The 24,717-nt window shown below is 41.5% G+C and overlaps 1 protein-coding gene across 8 annotated transcripts in view; it reads left to right on the forward strand.

Moving 5' to 3' along the window:
* megf11 (multiple EGF-like-domains 11) overlaps positions 1-21,948 on the forward strand; it is a 70,069-nt gene extending 48,121 nt beyond the window's left edge. For 3 of the 8 annotated variants that reach the window (XM_019272213.2, XM_019272216.2, XM_019272214.2), the window contains 17 exons: positions 1,410-1,622; positions 2,112-2,286; positions 6,398-6,518; positions 7,898-8,061; positions 8,185-8,287; positions 11,027-11,173; positions 12,551-12,685; positions 14,909-15,037; positions 15,564-15,692; positions 16,290-16,418; positions 16,586-16,714; positions 16,819-17,055; positions 17,555-17,721; positions 17,813-17,876; positions 18,916-18,960; positions 19,642-19,848; positions 20,101-21,948. In XM_019272213.2, the coding sequence (XP_019127758.1) occupies positions 1,410-1,622; positions 2,112-2,286; positions 6,398-6,518; positions 7,898-8,061; positions 8,185-8,287; positions 11,027-11,173; positions 12,551-12,685; positions 14,909-15,037; positions 15,564-15,692; positions 16,290-16,418; positions 16,586-16,714; positions 16,819-17,055; positions 17,555-17,721; positions 17,813-17,876; positions 18,916-18,960; positions 19,642-19,848; positions 20,101-20,276 (2,470 nt within the window). In that variant the 3' untranslated portion in view covers positions 20,277-21,948. The remainder of the gene's footprint in view (positions 1-1,409; positions 1,623-2,111; positions 2,287-6,397; positions 6,519-7,897; positions 8,062-8,184; positions 8,288-11,026; positions 11,174-12,550; positions 12,686-14,908; positions 15,038-15,563; positions 15,693-16,289; positions 16,419-16,585; positions 16,715-16,818; positions 17,056-17,554; positions 17,722-17,812; positions 17,877-18,915; positions 18,961-19,641; positions 19,849-20,100) is intronic. The other 5 variants (XM_019272215.2, XM_019272217.2, XM_019272218.2 and 2 more) reach the window with 3 other exon arrangements.
* The last annotated feature ends 2,769 nt before the right edge of the window (positions 21,949-24,717 follow it).

Below are 24,717 nucleotides of genomic sequence, written 5' to 3' on the forward strand. Positions count from 1 at the left end.
ATTAATCTTACGTTCCATGCTGGCCAGCAAGGTTTCATGTCTTCAGTCTTCATCTTCCTCAACTCCCAGCCTGTCCATTGATCCCACCATGGGCTACATGCTGTTTGGAATCTGCTCATTAATTATAAGTAATGGGCTTATATTAAGGCCTCATTGAAATCCACAGATCTTTTCAGTTCCCCATGCCTGCCAGAGCAGCCCAGAGCAGCCTGAGTTTATTAGTTCAGCTAAAGCAATTGTCTCTTGGATGGAAACACTTCCTCAACAAGACCTTTCCTTTACTTTATTATTTTGCAAAATTGCCCTCATTCATTTTGTCAGTGGCAGGTGAATTAACCTGCCAGGAATAATCTGAGATTGTGTTAGCCCCCACCCTTTGCTGTCTAGTATAATAATACCAATGTCCCCTGATAAAACTAAAGCTGGGGTAATTTAAACATGAAACATAACTTGCCCATTTTATAATGTAATTGAGCTATTTGTAATAGCTTTGTTAGACTCTTGAGATTGATTCTCCACCAGGACTGTATAAGTCAGTATATTTAAGTGAAAGGGAATCTATTTTCTGATCTGCTTCAGTTTTTCATATGGAGAAACTTTACAGCATTTCTAATCTCTGTCTTTGATGATGATTACTAAAAGTCTTGTCCAACCCCTGCAGAGATACTAAAGTCCTGACTGCTGACAGCAGGAGGTTCTTTTAGGGCTTCCCTGTCAGCCTTGGATTCATGACAAAATTTTCAAATGAAATATTCATTATTTTAATTATGAAATATAAAAAAGGATTTTTTACGATATTACTCCAACAGCAGCTGAAGAGATTTATTCCAAAATGAAATAGCCACTAATGTTTAAACAAACCTGGCATTGAACAAAATCCTTGTTGTGGTGAAAATGGGTTTCATGCTCACAGTTACAGTTTTTTGAATTTCATCCTGCATAATATATCCAAGATAGATATTTAATAATTTTGCAGCAGTAACAGTGGTGGTGGCATAATAAAGGAGGGATAGCGATATAAAATACAGTTATCAGTCGTTCAATAATTATCATCAACATGTTCTTGAATAGAAATTAAGCCAGCAACTATTATTCTAATTATTAAATATTCTGCCTGTTTTTTAAAATATTCTTTCATTGTTTAGTGTAAAAAAAACCCTCCAAAAATATGACTAATTACTAACATAATCAATTATGATGATGTCTGACATAAAACAGATCACTATTGCTTCATAAGAGATAATCCATACGTAATCAAGATTGCTGCCAACAAACTGGTCGACTTAAACTCTAATGTTTTAAATGGATCACATGCGCAGAGCTATTCTGATCTTTTTGATTTTCATGTCACCATTCTTGACTGGCATTTTTAGAACATCGATTTAAAGACAGTGTAATTTGTCCACCAGGTGTCAGGATGATTGTCCTGTGGGCAGCTTTGGTCCGCAGTGTAACCAGAGGTGCGAGTGTCAGAACGGAGCCAAGTGTCACCATATCAATGGGGCCTGTCTGTGTGAAACAGGCTTTAAAGGCCCCAATTGTCAAGAGAGATTCTGTCCTCCAGGCCTTTATGGCCTCATCTGTGACAAGTACTGCCCTTGTAATACCACCAACACCGTGAGGTAAGTGAGCTATCAGTGCAGTGCCACACGCAGCTTCACTCTGACCAAGCCCTGAAGCGGAGCCCCCCTCTAGCGCAATATGAATAAAGACCTCTCCATCCCAATTTTGCTTCATCTCAGCTCTAAGCCAGCGCTCATTCTGAAGTCTGGACACCTCTTAGCCATGTCATCCAGTTAGCTTTTAATCGCGACCTTTGCTTCATTCATAATTTCTCAGCAGCATTCATAGTTAATGCAATGTTAATGCTCTGATTCCGGCTGGAGTTGGGCACCGACCATAGAAGTCATTAAAGTATGAAGGAGAAAAGGGACACCTCATCTATCTGAAACATGCACGTAGACACATAGATGGATGAATTGCTTTTGGCGCAGACTTCACACTTTGACCCTGCTCGCGAATGAAGTGTTGATACTCTCACAGAGTTGAAACTTCGCCTCACTCTTTTTCTTCCTGTTGTTGTCCCATCTTTCTTTCTCATTATGTTGCAGCTGCCACCCGCTTTCTGGTGAATGCACCTGCTCTGCGGGATGGACAGGGCTTTACTGTAATGAGACCTGCCCGCCTGGATACTATGGACAGGGATGCATGCTGCCTTGCAGCTGTACCAATGGAGCTGACTGCCATCCTGTCACAGGAGCCTGTGTATGTGCCCCCGGGTTCATGGTAAGTACCCTGCACTGCTGTTTGATTGTATGTACGTGAGATGTACAGTCTGTTTTATTTTATTTTTATTTGACCTTTACTTACAATATGTCAAAATGCTAGCACAGCTTTGTTAAATAAACCAGCACAGAACATTCACTGAAGCAAGAAGGAAGAATAAGTAGAGAGAAACCAAAGGAAGGAAAGGAATGAGAAAACACATTTCAAACACATGAAAACTGACATCAGTCCTTGTGTTGTGTTAACCTATGTAAAATCATGTTGCCACTTTGCCCTCTATTTTAATTACATTTATTTTATTTCATTTAATAACTGCTGTATGCCGATGCTGTTGGTTACATGATTATTTTTTACAGAACTTCCATAGATTAATTGTAATTGTAACCTTGCTTCTTGTAATATCTTTCATACTTGGGAAAATCTGTAGTTTCATCAAATAATGATGACAAAAGGAGATCTGTCTATAAAATAACTCACACCACATGCTGTGAAATAGTTCATCCTTGTGCTTGAGCTTTACTTGTGAAGGTTGTTGCTTTGATTTATATTTCATGTTATTTGTGGCCGTAGTAAAATGTTTACGTCATTGTGGTCGTAATGTTCTGGACGTGTTCCCAGTATTACTTTAGAGGTTTTTTCGTACACAGGCTGGCGGAAGCAAGGTGAGGCATTTTATTATCGCCTTATTATGGATGTGCTCGATTGCACCACAAGAAATACCTCGCTAAATGATTCATTCTCTGGTGCAGGCCTTTACAGACATTAATAATCAGTAGTGTGTACTTTTACAAAATACGGTTCATATGCCTTAACTTGGAGCATTAGAGAGACATCTATATTCCTAGACCAATAGGGAGTGAATGTAATCTCTGACCTATATACTTTTCCATTTTAGTAGTTTTTGTGCAGCCATATTGTTCGCTTTTACAACTGTCAAATTAGTTGGATAACTTCAATCAGTTTTCCTATTGTATTTCTTGTCTTGCAATCTGAAGTTACAGAGCAACAGAGACCGGGAGGGTACATTTCTGCCAACATTACATTTCAGTGGAAATTGCCTGTGTCTTACAGCGGGCCACTGTGGTGAATTGAGCTACGGAGCGGGGCCGCAGACTGTGTCTTAATTTGCTCCACCTGTTCTCTTTGGCGGCTGCTGGGAAGGGCTGCCAGATCCATTAAATAGACCTAGAGGGCAGGAGCTGGGTAGAAAAGGAGGCAGTCAGATGGGAACAGACACACCTCATATGGAGGATTGGTGTGTTTTGTGTGTGTTGAAGAGGGAGGGGGGGAGTACTCATGGTAGTTTTTTTGATACTTCTAACTCTGCTGCTGCTGCCGCTGTGCAAACAACAGACGTGTTAGGTAGAGCTGTGTTTGTGGCTCTTACCTGTAACATTTCCTCACATGTACAACACATGATTATTATCACACAGTGGGGATTTTCAAACGTGCTTGATGATGACTTCGCGGCTATGATTGCTGCTGAACTCACTTCCCTATGGGACAGCTGATAGGACTAAGCCTCCTTGCTGCATCTTTGTTCAGGAGTCCCATCGGGGGGCAAACCAAGCACCAAGTGTTGAAGCCGACTGAGCTCATGCTCGCTTGATTTAGCTCTAGTAATTGGACATGCTCTTTTTGACTGGGACAAAGTGATTACATGTTACCTATTCAGGCAGTGTCCCTTGCAATCTGCAGCATATTTTTAGAATAACATTTCTCTCCTAATGTCTACAGATCCTGTTGATACTGCTGTAGCTGAAATATGAATGCATTAGATATGGATTCCCGTCTGTCTTTGTAGGTGGTGAAAACAAATCATTTTCCTATCTCTCAGGGCTTTCTAGCCTCATCAGAAAGGTTCAGAGGTTCATTTTCTGTCTTGCTGCATGAATTTTAAACTGCAGTCACTCATCCAGCAGTTAGATGAACTGCTAAGGAGTGAGACTGATTGGTAATTAGTGGTGCCATTTGCATCTAGTCTCAATGGGTTCTAGGCTGATCAATGTTGTGTCAGTGACAGGCTTTTCTGGAAAAAAATGCACTCCAATTACATTAAGATACTAATAGTTATGCATATAGTGCCTTGGCCAAGGACGACCTGGCTGCCTCTCAGTGGCTCAGGTCTGGCTGCTGCCTCCTTTGGCTGTGTAGTTATGTAAGGTCCTGCTGCTCTCGTGCGATGGACTGACAGCCCGTGTATTAATAATGACTCTCCACATACAGACTTCTATCTTTCACAGCTCAGAAGGAATATGAATCAGTCAACTAATGAGAGAGCTGCCTTTCCCCTCTCGAGAGTGGACCAACCACTGGTCTCTGCGCCACGAGGGTGAAACCAAGTGGAATCTGACGCAGCCATGGATGCAGCAAAATCCATGTGGTCATTTGTGGCTGCATGACGTTTTATCCATGAGTCCAGTCACTAGTAAATTGCCTGTGCTCTGAAGACAGGCAGAACCTCCCCCACCACCAAACCCCACCCCACTAACCCTCCTGGCTGGTTGAACTTTTTCTCCGCACTTAACAGCTGTAACCGAACTGCTATTGTTAGCAGTCTTGAAGCTGTCAATTTCAGTAGAACAAAGGTTATTGCAACCGATTGATAAAAATTTCATTCACAGACAGGCGCTTTTATGTGGTGCATGGGGAGGAGAGATGTTTTAAGATGTGTGTTGTGCCCCTGGCGTCCACTGGCACATCTCCTCCTGCCTCCTGTTTAAACTGAGTTCAAAATGATAATGAGAGCAGTGAGCAGCCAGCAGTCCCCCAGTGCTCTGGTGAGCAAAGCAAGAGCCACTCAGGACTCCTCTGGGCCACTAATTGGAACTCTAAATCATTGTGTCACCTGTCACTCAAGGCAGGGTTCGGAAGGGAGGGTGTGGGAATCCATAGACTGGCTGTGATCTCCGGCTTTAGGGAGGGACGAGACTAGTGGAGGTGGGCTGTGCTCAGCTTTTAAAACAGAGAAATTCTAATGACAGCAGCCTGCAGAGGACAGGGAAGGAGTACTCCATGTCCTTTATCACATACAATAGTTCACTCTAGTGCAACGGTAAGGGACTCAAAGTGTGCAACACCGATCTCCCATTGGTGTGCTCATTACTACAGAATTAATTGAGCGTCTGCTGCAACATGTCAGCAATGTCTCTGGAAGCTTCCCCTGTCCACCCAGTTTACCATGGAGCTTGTTTGTTTGGGTTTTGCTTTAACCCCATTTTCTCCCCCATTTGGTTTTGACACCATGTTATCTCTCTTACTACTGCTAACTCCCACTGTTGACCTGGGAGGGCTGTGCTTCCTCCAGTACACTAACTGCTTTGGCAAAGAGCTTCCCTGGGAGGTTTACAATAATCTCCTCAGATCTAAAACATGTAGGTGCAGACATCACAAGGACATGATCTTTAAACACTGCCAGAAGTGTCCTTTGGGATGTAGTGACAAAATGAGAGAACTGAATTCAGCAATTGTGCAGAAGCCCTGCATTATTTTGCAGTGTATAGTTTTATAGATATGTCTTTTTAATGTCAGGCATGTCAGGAAGCGAGAACCAGAGGTTTTTGAACAGAAAAGGTTGTATTAATGCACTAAAGCTACTTGGACAGAAAAGTAGATTTGGTCATGTTCTTGGCTGGAGACGAGTCTGTATTCCCTGGTTTGGAGTCTTGCCAGTCTCTCCAGTCATGAAAGTGGAGACCCCCCATGAGACTTATGTAAAGGGAGAGAGCGATGGAGAGATGGGGTGGAGCATGGTTGCAAAAAGCAAAGTGTGGCTGGGAGTAGATGCTGTCAGGGTAAATAGAGTGCATAACTGGAAGCTGAGAGGCGATAGCTTGAAGGGGTCAAGTGTAGTCCTACAGTCTTGAACTTCAGTTACAATTGTAAATTCATGAAATTCTACAGTTGCTTCACTCCTCATTCAATGTATATATACAGTATGACTGGTCTAAATAAAGAGTTCAGTAAGGTAAGGAGAAAATGCAGTGAACCTTTCCCGTCTTTCCGTCCGTGTCTGTTTAGACTACATTATTCTTATTTTAGGTCTGCCAGAGTCAGCATTTAGTGCCATGCTGATTCTTTGCCTCATGACTTTGCATTATTTCTACTTCAGGGTGAGGACTGTGCTACAGTGTGTCCTCCTGGTCTATATGGCCCAAGCTGCATGTCCACCTGCTCCTGCCATAATCACGCATCCTGCTCTCCAGTCGACGGCTCCTGTGTCTGCAGGGAAGGTACAGTATAATTTGCTCATTGTAAAGGTTCAGAATCTCCTGAGCTTTATAAGATATGCCTCACTGGCTGTACTGTATATACTGAATAGATGAACAACTTGCACACATATATACTGAATTTATCTGAATCCTCCTGCATTCTGTGCTTGAGAATGTAAGCCAAAAAAAAAAAGAAACAGATTGTTTTTGTGTACATAATGTATAACAATTTTTTTTTTATTCTCTGCTTGCTATGTTCAGTTTTGTTTATCCCTTATCTCAGGTTCTGACCATAGTGTGCTCATGCATTTTGAGCAGTCCAACAAAAGACTGTTTTTCATCTGAAGGTCTTTTAGAGGCCCTTAAGAGGTGAAAATATCCTGTATGTCAGAAAAAAACTAAATTTAAAGACAAAACAGTCTTGGGGTCTGAGGTTAAGGTGCCAACCATCAACCACAACGTCCCCAGTTTGCATGCCATTTCTTTCTCCCCCAAACAACAACACAGTCTCATAAAAAAGACTAGGGACCTAAATCTTAATCCATTTTAGTTTAGTATGTCAACATGCAAAAATGTAATCTAATTAGCACTAAATGTAAACTACAACCCAATGATGGGAATGCCATTAAAAGGTACTTGGTCATGAAACACAATATTAGCTAAATAAATTTTTGAGGGCACTTTTATTGCCTTTATTTGATAAGAGCAGCCGAACAGTGACAGGAAAGTGGAGAGAAGAGGGGGGCTGATATGCAGCAAAGAACCATGGGTTATAATCAAACCCAGACCACACATGCGGCTCACTCTGTCAGAAGAGCTACCAGGTCAACCCCAAAATAAACTGGCCCTGATGATGCTACCGATTAAGGAAAAATAAAGGGATCATCACAGTTACCAAATTTAATGCCAATGGACATATCAATGTCTGTATTAAACTTTTTTTTTGAGACATTTTACTCAGAAACACAAATGTCAACCTCATTATGGCAGGAGGAAAAGTCATGGGAGAGTGCAGTAGGATTCGTCATCGGGGAACTTGAATGCTTGTACAGAGTTTCTTCATAATCTGTCCAGTACAGTAGTTTTTGTTGAGATATTTCAGTGTACACCAAAGTGGTGGACCAACCCAGTGACTTTCCATCCCTAGAGCCATGCATGGATACAAATAAACAGAATTTTTGCTCAACAGAAAATATTTTTTGCTTTTATATCCCTTGGATCATATCCCTTAAATAAATCTCTAAGATTTATCTCAAGGGTTCAAACCCAAGGCTGTGAAGCACTGTACTATGCCATTATTTAGGTTGTTTAGTTGTGTAAAATTGTAATGCCATGTAGCTTTATCCACAATACTTGGTTTACATAAATGTGAACAGTGTCTCTGCTCTCTCTTACTCCAGGATGGCAGGGTGTGGATTGTTCCATCCTCTGTTCCAGTGGTACATGGGGTCTGGGCTGTAATCAGACATGCTTATGTGCCAATGGAGCTGCATGTGACCCTGTTGATGGCATCTGTACATGTTCTCCTGGGTGGAGGGGAGAGCACTGCGATGAGTCCTGCCCTGTAAGTCTGTATGTCTTATAACTGAGCAGGCACTGCAGAATCCTGTGGGACCTTTCGCACCACACACCTTGCAGTGTCTCATTGTTTGCATTTGTAAGCACAGTGTGTTTTTATCATTGTCAGGATGGCACCTATGGGTTGGAGTGCCGTGAGCGCTGTGACTGCAGCCACGCTGATGGCTGTGATCCAGTGAGTGGCTACTGTCGCTGCTACCCCGGCTGGACAGGTCAGTATTGCTTTAATAACCGGAGCAGGCTGACATCAGGGAGGAAAATAAGCTGTGAGATCAGAACTGTATCCCCATCTGCTGAAAATTAAAGACATCGGATGCTAGTCAGACACACTTATTTACCAAAAAAAACAAAAAAACAGTTTGTTACAGAATCTTCATTATGTTTACAGAATGTTGAAGCAGTGTTTTTTTAATTAAATGTTCTATTTGTTTTTGCCACTGAGCTTGGGGGGTATGTGAATGAGAGATTTTGTGTGTAAATTCATTATCTTGGCTGATGCACTGGATGCTGTATGCACTCGTGCTTATACTGCGTCTCTTACGTAAAGTCTATAGTGACTCACCAGATAAATATTTAGGGACAGAATCAAATCATTGCACTAGAATGCTCCCATGAGTTTTAAACACAGACACATATTATATTCATTCATCGAAAGATTCACCCTGTTGTCGTCATCATAGGCTCTCTGTTTGAACTCTGATCCCCTCTGGACCAAAGTTCTTTAGTTTAGTTTAGTTTTATGTGAACATGTCTGCTCTTTGTTTCTTGTAATTTTAAACATTTGCTTACAGGGAAAGTGGCATAGGTATGGAAGTGTGAATGTCACAGCAAGGGTGAGGATCATTATACTCAAAAATGAAGCGCGGCATCTGAATGTCAAATACAGGGGGCTAGCTTAAGACCCAGTCTCTGAGCCTGGGTGGAGGGGTGCAGTCAGGGAGGGAATAGATTCAGCAGGAAAGGTCAAGCCTGTGAGCTCTCAGCAGCCCACTCCATTCAGCCTCTTGAGCTTAGGGCATTTATTCTGGGAAACAATGTGGGTTTTATTATCTGCAAGAATGGAGGCGGCAAAACGGGTCTCTCATGCTCTGAATCCTGCACAGGTCGGGACCATCTGTCAGCCGTAATTGAGTCACCGGGGTGCAGGGCTGGGGGCAACGTGCAGCCCAGTGGGCTGGACAAACACATACATTCATACTTGAATCGTAAAGGCTTGACACTGGGCTCTCTGAAGGGAGTAGCACCAAGAGAGAAGGAGATGTAGGATTCGTCACAGGACTAAGTCAGGGATGGAATAAAATGGCTATTTACAGAAACACTAGAGCTATTTTTTGCTGTAAACACTGTCATATCACTGAGCATTCTACCTCCAGAGTTGATATGGCATCCTACTTGGCTGTCAACTTGCTGTTTGTTTTATTGTGGGTTTTGCGTAAAACTGTCAAGAAGCTTGACTCGAGGAGTGTGTGCGTGTAAGTAGCTAAGTCGTCTTTGACCCACACAGTTGTTGCCGAACTGTCGTAAGCCTGACATCAGCCAACAAAGATTTAAAAGAGAGCTGTGACTAGACACTTGATGCAGAGGCTTCATGCTAGTTCATGTTAAATAGTACTTTACCTTTTATTTCTGAAGAGATTCCATGTCATAGAGCAGGTAATGTGTGTGTGTGTGTGTTTACATGAAGAGAGAGAGAGAAAGAGAGAGAGAGAGACGTTTGCTTTGCTTGCTATGTACAAATTGGATAGTGGGACCTCTGGCACTTCTCGGTGAAAAGCCTCCTTTGAAGAGACTTCAGTTCTGGCTTCTCTCACTCTTTCTTCTTCTCCCTCACTAGGCATCCAAAGCCCCTCTGTTTGCCACCATTAGACTGAAAAGTGTGATTCTCAGCCTGCATTCATTTTCTGACAGTAAAGGCAGTCACAGTTTTTCTGCCTGGCCTAGCAGAACCTCAAACACACTTGCACAAGGCTTGCCCTCCTTTTGATGTCCACGGCTGGGCTTCTGACTAAATCACTGCTACCATGCCCCTTCCTCATCAGCACTTACATTTCCTCTCCTTTACTCCTCCATCGCGGCCCTTAAGCGCCCTGGTTATACTGTAACATTAGTCCCCAGAGTTTAGTCCAGGTTTAATTCAAAGGTACTGCACTAATGCTGCTTTAATGGCACCACTATTCTCAGATATTCTCACTCAAAGGAAATTTCAAATGAGGCTTCGAACTAAGGGCTGCTGCTGCTTGAAAGGTTGTAGAGTTTGTGCCTGTGTGTGAGAGCATGTGACTCTAACGGTGTGCATGTGCCTGTGTGTTTGCAGCTATATAATGTATCTCATGAAATTGTATGTGTGTACAATATGTGATATTGCCCCTCACTTTTTTGAAGGCATGGATAAGGTTGAGAGAAAATGTGCCACTTCAACGGATGTGCTAATGCATTCATGTGCACAGTGAGAGCCCTGTATGGATGCAGTGTTTTGCATTTGTTGGTTGGAGCTGTGCCAAACACACAGTGACACTTCCAGTCTGTGCACTTGTAGCCTGAGTACTTCCCTTCGGCTCTGTACACTACCCCAACTCTGCTGAAAGAGAATGGGAGACAAGCTCGGCCTCTCTTGAGACCCAACCCTGTTAATCAACACAGTGCACTGGCAGAGAGCCCCAGTCAGATCAAAAATAAAATACATTTGGAAAGGAGAAACTGAGTCTGGGAGGATGGGCTGAACTAAAAAAAGCAACTCCAAACAGCAGCTTCTTCATTTAGGACTTTAATCAATCAAGGATCCATGCTGGTTGAATAACCCTCCACAGATCCAATGGATCAGGAATTGTGAATGCTGTCCTTTTTGATGATGTGCTTTTACAGATGGCAGGCTATTTAGAATATTTCAGCAACCAGTCTTTGCCTTCTTAGTGTGCATTCACTGAATATTTGTCATTGTAATGTGCCTGCAGGAATCCACTGTGATAATGTGTGCCCACAAGGCTTCTGGGGACCCAACTGTTCAGTCAGCTGCTCCTGTCAGAACGGAGGATCCTGCTCTCCAGAGGACGGCACATGTGTGTGTGCACCTGGATACAGAGGGACCTCCTGCAAAAGAAGTGAGCCTTCTTCTTCTTTTTCTTTTTTTTATCAAAGCAAGCTCCTTTTCTCTAAACATTTAAGAGATAACAGGTAAAACTGAGAGCAGTGCAGTAACAAACTCCATCACAGTGTTGACCTTGGTTTGATCTTTGGAGAATTGTTGAAGGGTGAGTCAGGCGGGGAGAAGCACTTAGTTGTCGGTCATAACTGCTTGAGTGTAAATCCTTCATCACTTGCTATCACTTAATCACAGTGTCTGTACCCGTACAGCACATACACACACACACACACAGACAGATGAAAACACACCTCCTCACCCCCCTACCCTGTCCTCAACAACCAACTCACAGTGGGAGACTCACAGTCCTAGCCCAAGGCTCATCAAAGGGCATGCTCACTGGGAGTGCGAGCTCTGGTTTCAGAATGGGGGTCTGTCTGAGGCCTCTCTCAAGTGATGAGCTCACTGATTGGGAGTGAAATTCACAGCCACAAACCTGTAAACATCAATTTGAGGGAGAGAGTTGAGAGATTAAACAAAGCTGTATGTGTGTGTGCGAGAAAAATGATTACCCCTCTAAATTCAGTGTTTACACAGATAATGTTATAGTTGGGTGAGAACCCCATAACTGCACTTTTGCTGTTTTTCCTGTTGAAACTTTAATTGGAGGATTACACGCTTTTCCAAGGGCTGATAGGAAAGGTGCATCACACCTGGTGCTTTACATCAAATCAAAACCCATGGGGTAAACTTAAAATTGCGTGAGACAACCGTGGCTGTTTTTGTCAGTTCCTAAAAGGTTTCTTATTTTGGAAATGTCTGATTGTCTCCTGAGAGTAGTGATATCCGAATAGGAATCTTCCCAAACCACCAGCTGTGAAAATAGGAACATAACATGGATTTTAAAGCTCTCGCTGTACAGAAATGGTAATATGTTTCTGATATAAATTGCAGTCTCCGCACAGTTAATGTTCTTTGTATAAAATGTTAGTATAATTACCTTTATACCGCCTTTTGAATATCTCTTAATGGTCCACATTCTTTCAATAAAATCCGCATTATTAATGCGCAGTTGCGAATTCCTGCCATTTATAGATTATCAAGCTGCTCTCGACTTTACATAAAACAGACTTTTACAATTCTCTTAACTATTTTACTATTCTATCTCTGGCAGCAGATGAAATAAGAGTGATTACAATAAAGACTGACTTTTTTGCTTCCTCCCTCCCTCTGCTGCCTCTTCTCGTCTTTTCTGCTTTAATTCTTTCTGCCTTGATTTTTCTGTACTCCCTTGATCACTCTTGTCATGCCCTGTTTCATTATTATATACCTCTTGTTCGATTCAACACTGTTGACTGATTCCCTCTCCTCTCCTGCCACGCTCTGCCTGCTGCAGTCTGCTCTCCGGGGTTCTACGGGCACCGCTGCAGCCAGTCGTGTCCGCAATGCGTGCACAGCACCGGACCATGCCATCATGTCACGGGCCACTGTGAGTGCCTGTCTGGCTTCTCTGGCTCTCTGTGCAACCAAGGCAAGTAGCCTTCTGCGTTCCTTTGACCTTTTCCTTACCGCTTTGCTTTCTGTAATATTCATTCACTGTGAAGTTCTATTCATTGCCACTGGAAAACGGTATGTACGGTTTATAGTTGAAAATGTCCTGGCATTTTGTCCTGACATGAAATACAAAAATCTGCATTTAGATAAGTTAGAGTGAAAATTATACAGTTTTAAAGTTATTATGGGCTGAAACCTACAATTTCTCAAAATATTTTAGGGTTCATTTATGTGTCAAATCAACACCTGTACGTTTTCCTACAGTTCTTGCTGTGCTCAGTGATTCTAATAGGATCAACAGACGACCTGCTGCCTCTCCCACTGGCATCTTAGCCCTGGAACTTTGAATAATGGCTATTATCAGTGCAACCCAGACCAAAAGAGAAAAAATTCAACCTTCAACAGCATCCTGAATATTGCTGAGACCCACTTTTTTTTAGACAAAGAATACGTCAAGTAAATGTTGCTATCTCTCTGGCTTATTATGCAAAGAGTGCTGCATGTAAATTGATTTTCACAAACAGACAAAGAAACAACACATGAGCACGTCTGTTCGTCTTGTTAAATTTAATTTGAAGGAAAGGAGGCAAACCTCTCTCGTTGTGCATTGCCTCAAAGCTGTTGTTTTAATCACATAGGAAGCTCTTGTCAGAAAATAAGTTGGCAGCCCGTGTGTTACTTCCATATAGTTCCTTATTTTAGCCTTAGCTGTGTTTGATTAGGATGTTAGAAATAATGAGTCATTTTAGCACATCTGTGTCTTTATAAGCCAATATATGTTTTAAATACAAGATATGTTAACTATTGAATGTTAGAATAATTACCTTATGTACTGACAATATCATAAATGTGATACTGTATTTTTTTGATGATATAGCTAGACGTATGCACGTGTATTAAAGCCACAAGCTGCATCATTTAAAAGGAAACAGAGAGATTGTTTAAGGTAAACTTGAGAGCATCATAGTAGTTTTTTGTCCTCGCACTCTCCTGTTCAATAGTGAATGTTCACAGTTTGTCCAATATTGACTTGTGTGTGTGACAGTCAATGAGACCAAAGGGATTTGTCTTGTTTCTCGCTGGCTATTAAATTCAGGGGAGATGTGCAAAGACACCTACATTCAAATGTACTGTAGATTGTACTTCTAAGGATTTATCTTTTTTTTTTTTTTTCATAAATTACAGACAGGCAAAGGGAGATTTTTAAATTCTCTTTCATGGCTTTGAGCAATGTCATACAAATAAAAGTTTAATAGGTTAGCTGAAGGAAGAGAAAAATAGGAAAAAGAAACAGAGTTCGTCCTAATTTGGCGGACTGCAATTACTGGTGAGTAGGCGTTAGGCCATAAGGGACGAAGGTGGCCAACAACATACACATTCTGCTCTTGGTGAACCCCTTTGGCGTCCTCACTTGTCCTCTGTCCAGCACACACAGTCCCAGCCTAATGAAGCTCTCCTGGTGTGTTGAGGCTTGAATCCCCAGAAGCAGCAGTATGGGGGAGCCAACCTCATGGCCTAATGACAACCTGCTTGAAGGAGCTTGAAAGAGCTCTCAAGAAGAGGGGAAAGCCAGTTGAAATGTAATCATTAAAATCACGCCACATGAAAATGAGTTAGACCCATCTCTTTCACAGCAAGCCACCTTATCTGATATTTCTAACGTTGGGCTATTCTCTTTATATGAGACCTTTGATGCATCTGCTGCTGCAGCAGCTTCCTGATCTTGATTGGTTAGATACACCTCGGTTCAATTTGTCTCACGGCCCAACAAGAAAACACAATGGAGGTTTCATTGGATGTGACATCTTTTATTAAAGAGTGCTGGAGAGCATTGAAATATTAATTTCATAAAAAATGTATACAGTGGTCTGTGTACATGGTCTATTTTAATTCTGTGGCACATCACTCATTCCACTCTTGTAAGTGGAAATGGGGCAGTTGTGCCACTGGAGGCAGTGATTGACTCCTCCTTTTGTTTAAACAGATCACTTCACTTCATGTCCACTCAAATAGAACAATACCATCCATTAGAGGATTGTTTACACAACCTTTCACACGATGAGTTTGTTTGTACAAATGTGCCCACAATAATGTGTCCAAGTTTGGTGTCATAATGTTAATGGATTTTACTACTCTTTGAACGTCAGTGATAATATGCAGATTAAAGTTGTTCTATAAAAAATATGTTTTGTATTTGCAGTCTGTCCAAGCGGCAGGTATGGAAGGGTCTGTGCTGAGATCTGCCTCTGTACCAACAACGGCACCTGCAACCCCATTGATGGTTCCTGCCAATGCTTCCCTGGTTGGATAGGAGCGGATTGTTCTCAGGGTATGGCTTATCTCCTTCATCGTGTATTTTCTATGATTTCCCCCTTACATTGTCGGTCTCCACTCTCACGTTTACCTTCATGCACATTAATCATTTTCATGACCGAACATATTCCAAGAACTACCCTCAGCCCCAGCTTATGTAGAACTGATAGCTTTATGAAATGATTGTTGTAATACATTATGCTCTTTGATTTACAGCACTGTAGGCCAAAGATCATTAGTAGAGCTTTGAGCCATCATGCCATGGGAAATTGATGTGTGGTTGCATTAACTACTTAAAGTAAAAATAACTTGTGATTAGTTAGATTACCAGAGCTTTTCACATGTCTGCTCTTTTATTACAAATAATGGGCTTGTGGAGGGTAGAGATCACACTGAGTGTTATGCAAGATCTATTTGAATATTAAGGCATTTCATCAAACATGTGTGTTATGTTCTTTATAAATGCATGCATAGGACATAGAGCATGTGTGCTGTGGGAGGGTGTGTGACCATGAGCTTGACTATGTCTCTGGCGTCTGCAGCTTGTCCTTCTGGGCACTGGGGCCCTGATTGTCTCAACTCGTGTAACTGTCACAACGGAGCCCAGTGCAGTGCCTACGACGGCGAGTGCAGGTGCAGCCCCGGCTGGACTGGACTCTACTGCACACAGCGTGAGTCTCTTCCCACCCAGATAGTAGACACACAGTGTCATCTACTGGCAGTCTAACAGAACTGCAGCAGATGACAAGCGAGGAATCTTTGTTTTAGAGACAACTGGATAATATTAGTTTTTCATTTTCAGGTTGTTAGAGGGAGCAGCATCAGAATAACAGATGGTCACTTTAATAGTTTGCTAATTAGTAGTATCAGTCATTCACCCACGGATAGTGCAGATCATTCATCAGTCCACTAATTTGAATTCCATATATCTGTTTTTTTCTGTCTTTTTTGTAGAGTCATGCTCCTGCTTTTTTGCATGAAAATCCCACTTGTTTATCTGTTTAAACTACCTTTTTTTTTATTCCAAGTTGTCTTGTTCTTGTTCCACCTCTGTGTTATGTTAACACCATAACAGATTTTCTGCTGAAGCAGGAAGTGTTTCATTTCCATCCATTCACATTGTCCCTTATTGAGTATGCTGCAGAGACATTGAATGGTATTGATTCTCCCGTTCCCCTGCGATATGACCTTGACTCTTTACATCGTCTTCCCCTCTCTTTGTTACCTCCACCCCTCCCGCCCCAACATTTTATACATCTCTGTCCCAGGCTGTCCTTCAGGGTTCTACGGCAGGGACTGCTCTGAAGTCTGCCGCTGCCAAAACGGCGCGGACTGTGACCACATCACTGGCCAGTGTGCTTGTCGAACAGGCTTTATCGGGACGAGCTGCGAGCAGAGTTGAGTAGGCCCAGCACATTTTATCTTTGAGCGAAATTACCCTGTGGATGAGTGTGGTTGTGTGTGTGTGTGTGTGTGTGTGCGTGTTTTATATAAACACTTTGGCTCCCACTCTCTAAGTGCTTTAATTTTGATGGATATAATAATGCACCTCTCTCCCATGCAGAGTGTCCTGCTGGTACATTTGGTTATGGTTGCCAGCAGCTGTGTGAGTGCCTGAACAATGCTACCTGTGACTATGTGACTGGAACATGCTATTGCAGCCCTGGATATAAAGGGATTCGTTGTGATCAAGGTGAGAGGTGATTGAGATGATCGAGGCTCCTCCATTGTATCATCACTCACACACAGATGTGTACACAGTGTTTAAACAACCTACGTTCTGTGTTTTTTCTGTAGCAGCTCTGATGATGGAGGAGCTGAACCCGTACACCAAGATTAGCCCAGCGCGGGGCTCGGAGCGCCAGTCTGCGGGGGCTGTCATGGGCATCATCTTTCTCCTCCTCATCATCATGGCCATGCTAAGTCTGTTTGTGTGGTACAGGCAGAGGCAGAGGGATAAAGGCCATGAGATTCAGCCCAGTGTATCCTACTCACAGGCGATGCACATCACCAATACTGACTACTCCCTGTCAGGTAAAATATTTTAGAGGCCCCTCACGATATCGCCTTAATGTGGACAAATGCTTCATACTATGAACAAGCTAAGTCATTAAAAAAGCATTAATTGGCAACTATCTTGAGAATCAATTAATCATTTCAGTCATTTCTCTGAGTATAAACAGCAAACATTTCTGATTCCAGCTTCTAAAATGATGCTTTTCTTTGTCTTATATGATAGTAAAGTGACTGTAGGTCGGTTGTGTTTGAGTTTTTATAGTCTCAAAGATTAACTGATTTTAAAAAATCAGCTCATTTGTTACAGGGTTACAACCTTATACCATGCATTTGTGCATTAATCAAACATTTATTCTGATTAATCTTGATTTATTGTAGACAAAACAGGCATACATGTTAAAATATTCATGCATATTAGTACTTTGAAGACAGTGGACAAAAATATTAACAGTCAAATGTCAAATGTCACATGTCTGTATGGGTTCCAAACCTCTCAACCTGTCCTTTAAACCCTCAGAGTGTGGCAGTACTGTAGCGATGAGGACCAGCGCTGCTGAGGTCAATCAGAGCCAGAACAGCAGCAACAGTGGCCAGTGCTTCTCCAACCCCAGTTACCACACTGTGGCCCAGTGTAATGTCGTCTCAACCATATCCAGCAACCTGGATGGCACTCTGACCCTTAAAGTATGCCCACTCTCCATGTATAGTCACATAAAATGTATTAATAATTTCCATACCACAGTGTAAAGTACCCAAACTCTTCTTCCTTTTACAGTCAAGCACCTTGAAAAGCAGAAACGGCTCAGAATGGAGAGCCTACTGCAACCTCAACGATATAGGTCAGTTTTTTTCTCTTTCCATGACATCCCACATACATGCTGAATATCTGGACTTTGAAGAATTGTCGCTTCAAGGGCAAAAAGACGCATGTGTCGTTAGTTCATCCCTCCAGCCTGGACACAGCTACCCTGCTGTGAATGAAGATGAACTAGAGGTTTCTTGTTAGAAATAACCTTTGCTCTGATTTTGATAAGATATGCGAGTGGGACAGAGAAAGCAGTGGTGTAGAGGTGAATAGGGGTCACTGTGAGCTCATTAGTCCTTTTTTCACTTCCCCCAGTGGCACATTTCTCTATGATGGCTTACACTGGGTCAGAAACTGAATTCTTGGGCAGTGAATTATATCAAATGAACTCTCTAATAGCTTAAATCTGGGGTTGAAGTGCCAGCCAATTAGCACTTTACAACATTTAATAAATGGTTTATATCACAATGGAGCAGTTATAAATGTTGACAAATACTGTACATTAGCACATAGAAATATCTACTTACAACTTCATTATAGTGTATTAAAAACCATTTATTAGATGTTCATATAGTGTCGATTATATATTAGACGAATAAATCATAGAGTGCAGTCTTTTGGTTTGTGGCGGTTGTAATGTGATTTTATCCAACAATCGAAATATCTTTGATTCATTCTTTGTGCCTTTTGACTTAAAAGTCAGAAATTTCAATCTGCTCCATTTTCATTTTGCGTTTAAAGCACGCAGCAGATCAATCATAATGACAGGTCTTGGATGTTCACGCTAATATGCTGAAGTAAAAGACTGATGTAGCTTTAAACAGGCTTCATGATGTGTTGTTGTTGTTGTTGTTGTTGTTGTTTTGCAAGTATCCCCTTATGACCATAGTTGATTATGTAATCTTGTAAGCCTTAGGGGAATGTTATAGGAAGGAGATGAAACATTCAGTAACTCCTTATATAAAAAAAATGTATACTACATCGTAGCTTAATGAGATATTTCCCCTCAACGTTCACACCCTGGGGTAAATCACGTGTGGTGTTTGACCTTAGTGTTTTGAAATGTATTACAGATGTTCAACAGGGGGAAACACAGATGCAGAGAGGCTCCAGAAAAGGTAAATTATTAATTGTAGCAACAATGTGTGTGCATGTACGTGTGCTGTGTGGTCAGACGCACTGCACATCCTGTTCAGCTTCACCAGCAGCAATTTTAACAAAACCCTTTTATGCTCAACAGTCCACGTATCAATTTTCCCATTTGGTTTCTATTCCCCTCTGAGACTGCCACTTTTCTGACCCATATCCTTACATTCTCTGTGATTTATGTGAAAACTCTCTACACTTTGGACAAGATCATGGTGGGCTGAGGTTTTGTTCCAACGGTAATTGCTCTCTGTGGCTCAGTGCCCGATACGTCATTTTGTCTCCCACACTGTGCAGTCAGTGGTGAGTGTGAGGGACCCAGGGGTGTAAAGAGTGGTCTGAAGGAGCTTTGTGCGGTCTCTAATGAGGCCTCTTATCAGACTGATGAGACTGTTATGGATGAGATGAGCCTTCCATTCTCTCGCCTTTGTACTCTGATTACTATATACCGCCATTAGTCACCTGTCTGAGACAAAAGAAGTACAACTTCTTCATAATGGCAGCAAGTTTTATTGCCATTCTTCATCCACACTCTGATGTCTATTTAAATTTTAGTGGTAATATCAGAGTCTAGCATTAATACCAGTCCTATAAGTGACAATCATATCATCTTTGTTGATGTTGAATATGTCCTTGTCTCGCGGCTACTGCAGATTACATCAAGGGCTCCATGTGCAGCAACAGCTCCTGCTCCCTGAATAGCGAGAATCCATATGCTACCATTAGAGACCCTCCAGGGCTGGCTTGCAAACACACAGAGAGCAGCTATGTGGAGATGAAGTCGCCCTCCCACCGTGAAGTGCCCTTTGGAGGCACTGCCACCCTCCTGGGCAGTGCGAGCAGAAATGTCTATGATGTTGGTGAGTGTGTTGTTGCTCTGGTGTGTGGAGCTCAGCAGGGTCCTGCAGCTTATGGCCTCTCTGGTCATGTCCCCCAGTGTGAGCTTGTACAGAGTTTGTAAGCCTTGATGAGAGGAAATGTGAGCTGTTTGTCTATTGCATGCACCTTACCTTTCGCCTTTTTCTTCAGCCTGTGCCTGCCATTGTCCGCCTCTGTGTTTCTCATGTACCTCTCTGATTTTTCTCCTTCCTTCCTTTCCCAAACTATCACAGAGCCAACGGTGAGCGTCCTGCAGGGACCCAATGGAATGGCCACCGGCTTCTCCCAGAGCCCCTATGACCTTCCCCGCAGCAGCCACATTCCCAGCCACTATGACATCCTGCCCATGCGCCACAGCCCCACGCACACACCCCCGCCACCCCCAGAAAGCCCCAGCTCCCTGCTCTAGAGGGCACAGCCTCCGCCTGACTCTGACAGCCTGTCAGGCAACCCTTCAGCCAACGTTCAACCAACGGCCCTCCCTCTGTCTCTGGATGTGTTCAATTAGATACTGAGATGTTGAGATGGAGGGATAGCCACAGCTCTTCTGGACACTGCTCCCTCACTGACACTCTTTCTGTGGCCCTAAAGGAAGCCGGGGAGGAAAGGGTGTCCCACACACCAGCGACCATTCACCCATTTTATTTTCTTATAGAACTGATCACTCAAACTGCTGCCCGGCCTCTTTATGGACCTCCTGAAGTGGAACATAATGGTTCCAAACAGCGCTAAGGGCAGCATACAGGGATTGGGTGGACAGATTATTTACAGGGAGAGAGCTATCGTCGCACTCATTTTTAGCCCATGGTATAGGTTTACCATTCAAGGGCAGCCAAGTGTTTATAATGTCCTCTAAACGGAAGTAATTTTCTCCACAGGAAGGAAGGCATTGCATCCTTGACCATTTCAAAGCAAGTCAAGATTTACTACATACAGACGTCAGAGTTTATGAATTCTGTGCAGATGCAGCTGCGGATCACAGCTCAGCTGGCATGAAGTGATTATGAAAAGTCAAATAATAGAGAACTCTCTGTTTCAAATCTTAAACATGGAAACTCAGCTGAGAGTGAATCATGTCTGATAAAGCATGGATAAATAGTAAAATATTGTAATGGTTCTTTATTTACTGTTAATCCAGTAATGATCAAACAGTTAATACTAAGGTGATCCCTGTCTGCAACTCAAGAGCTTCTTTTTAAGTTGAAGTGTAAATGAGGGCCCTGTGTATCCGGAGATGCATTCAGGTCACCAGTGTTCATGCATTAATGCATTATTAAGAGATACACACATAGAGTAGGTCTCATATTTGGATTTTTTCCCCCCTGAACACTGAGGAAGTGATCAGATTTTTGTGTTGTTTTCTATGTGAAATGATTTTTTTTTCTGGCAAACGTCTTAGTTTACATTTTTGAAATACTGGGTGTTCAGAAGGGATTGTTTTGTCCTTTTATGTTTTGTATTTCTAAAGCTAATTGCTTTATTTAATAATTTATATTAGTGATGGTGAATTTCTATCATTGTGACACTAGAATTAAAAAAGAAAAAGATGCGCATGATCAGATAATGGATACCCACCGATGTAGATAACACACAATTTATCTTCTTGTGAGATGATCAGTGTCATTTTGTGAACTGTTTTTGAAGTTATTTAAAATGTTCTTTCCTTCTCTCTCTGTCAGATTGTAAATTGAAAATAAGGTTTCATCTGACCAGTTCAAGACCCACAAATACCCTGTGCAGTATTTACAAAAAGAACCATGTGTAAAAAGTCCAGTTCTAAAATATTTTATGTTTGTATCAGGCTAATTAACTTATTTATATATTGAACTGAATTTATTCATTCACTATGTGAATTCCATTTCACCCTCTGTAGAAGCAATAACATGTTGACAATCGATGCCCAGACAGCATTTCATTAGTGCTGGACATTATGCCATCTTTGACCAGTGTGGTGACAGTGGATCATATTTTATGTGACAGTTTCTCCTCCGAGGAAGACTTTTTCCAGTTGCCGTCATATCAATGCTTCTTGTTGTTTTCGTACTTAAGTTTCAAATTAAAAGCCATTCTGCCATCAAAAACTTGTTTCAGTCAGGTTAATACCCTGGATAGATAGAAGATTAATGTACTCCTCATGTCAAGCGTTTGTCTGTCTTCATCTGTAGCTCTGAATATTGAAAAGTCATGACAATGAATGTTGACTGTTTGATACTGATGAATGAAGGATTGCACTCTAACAAGTCTGTCACTGGGTGCAATTTCTGGCCTATATCTGTGGCAAAATGTGTCAAAATGTTGTCTTGAGTCTCTGAGTGGCCATACGTTATTCTCGTCAAACATCTCTCAGATTTATGAATGGAGACATTTTGTCAGCGTGTTTTCACATTACAGTGCATGCCGTAGGCTTCATAAGTCTGTACAACTTGTGATTTGATTGTTTTAAAGGTCTGTGAAAATTAGATGTAAGGCACATATTCGGATATTATTTCTTATAGCACTTTTATATGTGAAGAATATGAAGATGATAAATATGATGTACTTCTTTATATAACAACAGTATGTAAAGTTGTTTAAATGATCTTCACCTTGATCAGATAACCAACATAAGATGATGTTATTGCATCAATTGAATTATATAATACCTAAAAATATAACAGAGTCCATGTATCCTCCATAATATGTGTTTATAATGCAGTTTTGACTTTAGTGCAGTATTTCTGCACAGTGGTATTGCTATTTTTACTTAAAGGATCTAAATACTTTCTCCAGTGCTGCACAGTCAACAGTGTCGATGGCGTGTGGGAATTCAACTCTGTCTTTTGCATGATTCAAACATAACACCAGGCTGGCACACAGTATTTCACTGCCATTACCACAGCCAACCTGTACATCATGTTAGACAGCATCCATGAGAAGTCACTGGAAGTCAAAAACTGTGCACATTGTGTAAGAACACACAACTTAGGCAGTACAAACAATTGTGCTAATTATTAAAGCAGATACAAGGACGTTTCATTTTGTGTTGATTTTATAGCCCCCTGTGTGTGGCATGAGCACCGCCACCTTATGTCTTGATATCTTGATCTGGCTTAAGCATTTGTTCTGTTCAGACTATTTTTATACAAGTTACATGTTACATGTTACATGTAAGCCTACAACTAACAAAATTGGTTGCTCAGAAAGTTATTTTGTTGAAAGAAGATAAAGATATCAGTATCCCTCATTATTCTTAAAAACCTGTCTTGCAGGAAGTTTAAAATTTAAGATCCTTTTAAAAGCTTCAATGCTCTCCATCTGTTAAGCCGACCAAGTTTGACTTGTATACTCGACCTGGATAATCCCTTTAGGCTTTTTTTTGTTCTTTGGTCAATACTTTTCTTTTTCTCTTTGCTGATCCTGCTCCAGTATTAGCTATAACCAGAAAATCTAATAACAAAAATAGAAAAATCTCCTTCTTCTTCCTATCAACTGGCTAATATACTCCTCAGTGTGAACCTTTGTCTGGGAAAATGTAAACCTGGGCTTCATTCTTCAGAAAGATGACTCATATCATGGGAACTGTGAGAAGTTGCACCAGTGAACCAGCTCACTACAGTAGAGGAGTTCTGGTGTGAGAAACTGGTTTCCTGAGCTTCACAGATGACGGGCATGCAGCCCCGCTGACAGCCAACAAGCCCTGAGTGATTCCACACTGAAAGGAAACGCAGTCAGTAAGTCAAGAAGCTAATGGACCAAATACAACTTCAAGTGCTTCAGAGAGAGAAGGCATGAAAAGACGAGGTCACACTGCAGAGAGGTGAGCGCCCAAGGGAGAGTTTGATTTTGCAGCTTGTTGAATATCTCCTCAACAGAGAAATAATTTATAGGATTTCTCACAGCTCAGAGGGGTCAGAGTCAGAGACAGCAACAAAACAAAGACTTGACTTAACTTATTATAGATGGAAGACTGAGAGCAGGTCAGGTACTGAAAGGTGAAGAGTTCAAGCTGTGTGAAAATCAAATGCCTCCCAGCATGACTCGTGTTCAAATGCAGGTATTATCTCTAAAGTTGTGGAGCTGGTGCTGCTTTTCAGCTGAGTCATTGTGACAGAATTTATTTTTATTTTTATTTTTTTAATTCTACGCATTCTGGACCAATGTTCTGGATGACTGCAAAGTCACTATTAAATATTTGCACTTGTATTTCCCTCCTCTGCTCAATGGATTGCTAGATTCTCACTGACACATCCACATCTGTCCACACCTGTACTCCATCATTTCTAATTTTGCAGCATCAACTGCCCCGGAGAAAGTCATTTATTTTCCCTTCTCACGGGTTTACATTGCATAAAATTAATCCTGACAGTACAAAACAAAACACATTAATTCTCCTCCTACTCAGATGTCAGTGTGATGCATTGAACACTTCAGTTGTACAGAGTGTTTGTTTCCTATTTAATTTAATTAATTCACTGTTTACATACCAGTTATATTTGCATACAGCTGGCAAGTACAATGGAAGATGTAAGCACAATATCCTTTATTCAAGCCGTATGAAAAATTGTCAAGAATAAGGCAAGGCAATCTTATTTATGCAGCGCATTTCATCAAGTTAACTCAATGTGATTTATATTAAAAAGCATAAAGAAATAAGCAGCATGTAGAGAAGAATATAATGAATAAAATATGAGAAAATTCAAACATAATGATCAAGAAATTTGCATTCTGTAAGCAACAAATCCTCTTACTCCTTGTCATAGAAGCTGACAGAAAGTGCACAATAACTGAACTGAATATAACAAAAACAAATGTCTACCAAATTAGTAGCAAATTGCAAAACAATGACAAAAGTTTGTTCCTCTCAAATTTTG

Source organism: Larimichthys crocea, chromosome XXI (assembly GCF_000972845.2).
Source record: "Larimichthys crocea isolate SSNF chromosome XXI, L_crocea_2.0, whole genome shotgun sequence".
In the NCBI taxonomy this organism is placed as follows: domain Eukaryota; kingdom Metazoa; phylum Chordata; class Actinopteri; family Sciaenidae; genus Larimichthys; species Larimichthys crocea.